This window comes from Egretta garzetta, unplaced genomic scaffold, assembly GCF_000687185.1.
Source record: "Egretta garzetta isolate BGI_Z169 unplaced genomic scaffold, ASM68718v1 scaffold309, whole genome shotgun sequence".
Lineage (NCBI taxonomy): Eukaryota > Metazoa > Chordata > Aves > Pelecaniformes > Ardeidae > Egretta > Egretta garzetta.
Genome location: NW_009260764.1, coordinates 298369 through 304402, shown reverse-complemented (window position 1 = coordinate 304402; position 6034 = coordinate 298369). Strand labels below are relative to the sequence as shown.

Sequence of the window (6034 nt, the reverse complement as noted above, 5' to 3'; positions counted from 1 at the left end):
CACCCAGGCTTTTTGCACCACCCTTGGGGGACCAGCTCAGGCTGCTTTCGCCCTGCTCTGCTCCAGCCCCTCTGCTCTGCCAGCCCTGGAAGGGGACCTTGGGACAGCGACTTTGTGCCGCGCCGTCCCTTACAGGGAAGCCCCCAGCAGTTGCCCTCAAGCCCTTGCTCCCCTGGTGCTGGATTCAGGACACACTCACTGCACAACTGCAGACACAGGTCCCTGATAACAGTCATATTCTCTTCAGGTAGCTGAGCCAGACCTGCTGAAAGCCTGTGCTGGGGCTGACGTCCTCCTGTTTGTGGTGCCCCATCAGTTTATCGGCAAAGTCTGTGACCAGCTCAAGGGACACGTGAAGAAAGATGCCGTTGGGGTGTCGCTCATCAAGGTGTGAGCCCCGGCAGCTCACTGGGGCACTGGGACAGGAGGACTTAGCTGGAAGGAGCCTGGCTTGGAGGGGCTGCAAAGGGAATCCTGGGGTTTGGAGCAGAAACTGGGCTCCAGGGTTATGGGGGGACATCATAGTGACAGTGGGAAGTGAGGGCAGACTCTTGGTGGGGATTTGGAGGCATACTGGTGGAGAAGGGTGAAGGCTTGTGGGGGATCTCCAGCACTGTGAGGAGTGGGGTGCGGCTGAGCACTGCGGGGGGCTGTTGGGATGAGAGTCGGGGCATTGCAGCACAGGGAATGGCGGGATTGGGGCAGGTGGGGCCAGCTCTGCGGGGGGGGCAGGAAGTCATCTCTGTCCCTGGTTGTCTCCCAGGGGGTGGACGAAGGACCAGATGGGCTGAGGCTGATCTCAGACATCATCCATGAGAAACTGGGAATAGAGATGAGTGTCCTCATGGGGGCCAACATTGCTAATGAAGTGGCAGAAGAGAAGTTCTGCGAAACAACCATTGGTAAGGAGCCAACATCCCTCCTCATTAGCAGCCTTCGTTTCTGATGAGCAGGAAGAGGCAAAGGGGTGAGCGTGGTGCAGCTTAAACTACTGCTGCGTAGGGTGAGCCAGCCCTTTTGAACTCATTCACAGGGTTTACGATGTGATTGCTCGCTTCATTAAAACCAGAGTTGTGTGTCTAAAAGTTCCTGCCGACACAGACTCTGAGCATCAGGCAGTCTGCCTGGCACAAATTAAAGGGGTGGACACCAAAAGGCCCTTTAGAAATAGAGTTCCTACCTTCATTTCCTTGAGCTTCAAGGGACGCTCACCTGGATCTCATGTCGTTGCCAGCCAGGGCTGCTTGAAAGTTCATTTGGTGACTGTTCCTAACATCCTCCTCACTTGTTTGTGAATCACGCACAGCAGCCAAAACCAACAGAACAGTTTGCTGGGTTAGAAGTTACAGGATTCAAAGTGTCTGTATTTTAAACAAAAGCAAACATGCTGTGCAGGAGGCTGCAGAGACTGGAGAGGTACGAGCGGAGCATGCTATCACTGCGAGCGCACAGAAACACTCTCGCGCAGGACACTGCAGGAAGAGGGAGAACAGCGGTCTCCAAACCCAAATTTGCAACCTTTGAAGATGCCTTTAATCTACTGGGCATGTCATTCCTGTCTTGCTTGACACAGCAGTAGGGATTGTCCCCGTCTTCTGGGAATTCCAAGGTTGAACCTTGCTTATCTGCCAGGCAGTGTGTGCGTGGCACTTTGTGGACCTGCAAATGTTTAGCAATGTCCATCAGTGGGGCAATAGGTTCCTCTCGCTGCAAGGGCTGTGCTGCAGGAACGTACCGCTGGGCAGGAGAGCAGCACGGTCCTACCTTAGGCTCCCCCCCCATGGCCTTCTTCCTTCTCCCTTTGTCTCATCAGGTTGCAAGAACATGCAGCATGGACAGACGCTGAAGGAGCTGATGCAGACACCGAACTTCCGGGTGACGGTGGTGCAGGAAGCTGACACCGTAGAGATCTGCGGGGCTCTCAAGGTGGGTGAGCCACTCACCAGGGCTTGCGGGTCTTGGTTAGCAGAGCCTGTGGTTCTCTAGGGAGCTCTGGGGAGGAGGAGGCTGACGGTTGAATGAACCCCACTGGATATTGCACTGTGGCTCGCTGAGACCTTTGGATCAAAGGCCAGGCTTTGGAGGGAACTGTGGTTGGGTCCTGTTCAGCTGCTTGGAGGGATGATCACCGGCACAAGGCAGGGGCAGGCAGGAGCCTGTGCTTGGGATTACACAGGCAGCTCATGGACACAGCAAAGCCCTAAGCTCCATTGGGAACAGATGCCTCCATGCTGCCGTTGTTTTCCAGAACGTTGTGGCTGTAGGAGCTGGTTTCTGCGATGGGCTTGGCTATGGAGACAACACAAAGGCTGCTGTGATCCGTCTGGGACTGATGGAGATGATTGGCTTCGCCAAACTCTTCTGTAAGGGCCCTGTCACCTCCTCTACCTTCCTGGAGAGCTGCGGGGTCGCTGACCTCATCACTACCTGCTACGGTGGCCGCAACCGCAAGGTGGCTGAGGCTTTTGCCAAAACTGGGAAGGTAAGCAGAGCAGGAGCAGGCAACATTGATATCTGCATCAACCTGCTGACCTGGCAGCGGGACGGACCCAGTTAGAACCATGGCAACCTGCCTTCACTCACCAAGTGCCACAGCCTGGCTCCAGGGAAGGAACGTGGGGCAGCGGATGGGGTTGCAGGGCCCAGCTCCCTCACTGTTGGGTTGTTTCAGTCTATTGAGCAGCTGGAGAAGGAGATGTTGAATGGGCAGAAGCTGCAGGGTCCCCAGACGTCTGCTGAGCTGCATCGCATCCTTAAAAGCAAGAACGCGGTGGAGAAGTGAGTGCTGTCATCTCCCCTGCCTGCTCTTTTGGGGTAGGGCTGGGATCTTTCCTGCAGCTGTGGGAGGGGAAACCCACCCGTAGTGTCTCTGCTTCAGGTCAATCTCTGCACTGCCCACATCAAACCAGCTGGGCAGGAATGGCCTGTTGGATGAGGCACCGTGCCACTGTCCCTGCTGCTGCCCAGTGGTGCTGCATGTCGCAACAGAAGCTGAGGTGCTCTGACTCTGCCAGCTGTGGTGACAGGGCAAGGGGTGACTTTCTTCATCTGCCCACAGGTTCCCCCTCTTCACAGCTGTCTATCAGATCTGCTATGAGGGCAAACCTGTTGCCGATGTCATCAAGTGTCTCCAGAACCACCCTGAGCACATGTAAGTGGGCTCTGCCTGCAAAATCACTGATCCTGACGAGATGAGCGGAGAGCTCCTGCCCGCACCAACTTGCCCTGCTGCTACAGCTTTGTAAGGAGGCCAGATTTCCTGGGAGCCTTTGCAGAGTGTGGGAAGGGCAGAGGTTCCCTTTCTCAGCCCTGGACACTGCCAGCCTGAGCCTGGCACCTGCACAGAGGTACCTGCTGATCTCCCTCTCTCTTTGAAGGGCTCGTTTAGCTTCTGCTGCTGTCTAGGGTCTGCCCTGAGTGGGGCTGAGCGTCTTCCTCCTTTCACTTTCTCATGCTGTGATGGATTCAGTTCTCGGGGGGACTCTGCCAGGTCACCTTGGTCGATATGGGCTGCGCAGGAGGCACTGCCTGGGAGGACAAGCTTTGCTATTAGCCCCGTGGGGCTACTTTGCATGATACCAGCTCTTTCCTGCTTGCTGCTGTTGCTTTTGGCTTAACTGTCTTGTGGAGAGGGCACAGTTCCCTGCCAGGCTCCACCAGGGCGAGTGAAGCTCCTAAGGACTGTCAAAGGGGTTGAGAATCGCTCTTCTTTCTAAGATGCACCAGCACAGAAAATAGCATTCTTTGTCACCCTGCCACGTGCCACCACCAGCTGCTCCTGCCGAACGGTACAGCCAAAGCTTTATGTGTGAGGGCAGCCCCAGAGTGAGACTTTAGAGCTTTTTCACTGAGATTTTTTTCGCTCTCGCAATCAAACCAGGCCCCTGCACCCGGCAAACTCTCCTGCTGTCACAGATTTGCCTGTGCTAATTCCATGCCCAATGACTGTCCCCGGCCAGCCTTTCTCCCTCGTATCGGTTTGTCCTCTGGCTGGCTTTGGCAATGCAGGGACCAACTGCCCCAAAGTCTTTCTGAGCAGCTGGCAGGCCGTGTAGCCCTTGGCAGTGTACCTGACAAAGCAGCTGGGTCATGTTGCTTTTAGATGAATGATCCACAGCAGCTTTTTGCCTTCTCTCTGGCTTGCTCCAGTCTGTGCCTTAGCCTGGTCTTTGCTTCTACATGGCTTTATAGGAGCTAAGAAAGCAGGTTCCATGGTTTCCCTGCTGCCCCTCCTGCGAGGCTGCTGGAAACTGCCCGCTAGCACAAGGGGCAGCAATGGACATGTGATCCACAAGAGGTACAAGGAGACCTCCAACATCACAGGAGAGGACAGAGTTCTCATGCCTTGTGCTGTGCCTTTGAAACTTGCCCCTTGTCCGGCTGGGTGCCACGTGCCTCTCTCGTCCTCTGAAGCTGGCTCACTCTGCTCATGTTTGCTCAGGCCAGCGTGTCCAGCGGTTCACTGATCCCTGTCTGGGCTGGCAGGCCAGAGCTGGTGCAGGTCTCGCTGTCCACCCCCGTTCCAGGTCCTAGTGCTGCTGGGTCGCTGACTAGCAGTGTACTTTACGAACATTTAAAATAATAATAAACTTGGAGAGGAGAGGGAAGACATGCTCTGTGGCTCTGGTGCATCGTTGTCTTTGGGTTGGTGCCTGCTGGACTTGCTAGGAGTGCAGAACAGGGCACTGTCAGTTCCCTCCTGGCTCTGCACCCTTGTGTGCTGTCCCAGAAACAGCAAGAATGCCCCTGCAGGTCACTGTTCAGTCACAACGTAACATGGTGTCTCACTTGCTTTTTCTCAGCAGCAGTTCCAGTGATAAAATTTGGCTGTAGGACCAAAGAGGGTTGAGATTGCAATGTCAAACTGGGTACAGAATTCTAACTCTTCTACCTGGGGCCTGCAGGAGCCGGGCCAGGACTCCGCTGTGCCCCATGTACCCCAGGCCTCCCTTTCTCTGATGTTTTGGCTTCTTGGGACACGCTGTGTTGTTTTATTCATCTCTTCCCAACTGCTTTTCCCAGACTTGCCTTGTCCCCGTCTTTGAAATGCATCTCGTACTGAGTGACCTTTCCAGGACTGTTAGCCCTCCGCTCAGCCTCTTGCTAGGGAATTTAATCTGCTGGCACCGCAGTTGTTTCTGTACCTTTTATTAGACACGCTTTCTCACTAGGCACCCTACGACCTTTAAATTCAACTGAGCTATCGTGAGGAAAGTAGCCAGCATCGGCTTCCTCTAATGTGGAACTTTATTGAGGTTGGAGGGAGGATAAAGGAAGTCCACTGTGTTCCTGTGGGGCTGGCACAACTTCTAGTTCCTTTGGTCTTGAAGTGCTTCAGGAATCCCAGCTCAAGTGTTTGGCCATGAGGCTCATAGAGAAGAGAGGGTCTCTGAGCTCTCTTCCCTCAACACGTGGCGGTCTCTCATCTTGGCTGGCTAAACTCTTGCCAGCACCTGCCTGAAGCTGCAGCAGGATCTGGAATAGCATTTTGGACTTGCATTCAGCTGTTAGCTCCTGGGCTGTGGAAGTGCTTTGTGCATCCCTCCTCGTGCAGGTTTTTGTGACATTATGTGCTGCTGGCAGGGCCGAGCCCCTGCAGGCCCTCCCAGCATTTGCTGAAGGTCCCAAGTCTCACCTGGGGCTGGCCGGTGCACAAGTCTCTTGCTTTTACATGCCCCATGCCTTGCACTGGTGCTGGAGTTCACGAGCTATAAAAAGTCTTCCCTTTGCCATTTGGAGTTATGTTCTGCAGCCTCAGCACATCCAGGCACTGCAGGACTCTGCAGCCTATTAAAATGCTAGCAAGGAGCTCATGGCCCAGGAGGAGAGCACCGCTCAGTGCCAACCGCTGCCCTAGTGCTTTTGGAGGAGCACGGCCTCTTAAAGTCTTCCTGAAGGAGCCTCGTTGGCTGGGAGCATAGGCTGGGCCCTCAGCGAGGATGGCGAGGCCTCCGAGCACCTCAGCGGGACTTGCCGCGGCCTTTGCTCCATCCCATGTATGGCTGAGGACAGGCCCCTCAGGGCTGGCGCCTCC

General features: G+C 55.2%; 1 protein-coding gene across 4 annotated transcripts in view; it reads left to right on the top strand.

Moving 5' to 3' along the window:
• The window catches only part of GPD1 (glycerol-3-phosphate dehydrogenase 1), a 7083-nt gene extending 1312 nt beyond the window's left edge, over window positions 1-5771 (top strand). For 3 of the 4 annotated variants that reach the window (XM_035901515.1, XM_009646110.2, XM_035901514.1), the window contains 6 exons: window positions 248-388; window positions 764-902; window positions 1814-1926; window positions 2249-2482; window positions 2672-2778; window positions 3059-5771. In XM_035901515.1, coding sequence (XP_035757408.1) covers window positions 248-388; window positions 764-902; window positions 1814-1926; window positions 2249-2482; window positions 2672-2778; window positions 3059-3155 — 831 coding nt within the window. In that variant the 3' untranslated portion in view covers window positions 3156-5771. The remainder of the gene's footprint in view (window positions 1-247; window positions 389-763; window positions 903-1813; window positions 1927-2248; window positions 2483-2671; window positions 2779-3058) is intronic. The other variant, XM_035901516.1, reaches the window with a different exon arrangement.
• Window positions 5772-6034: the final 263 nt, after the last annotated feature.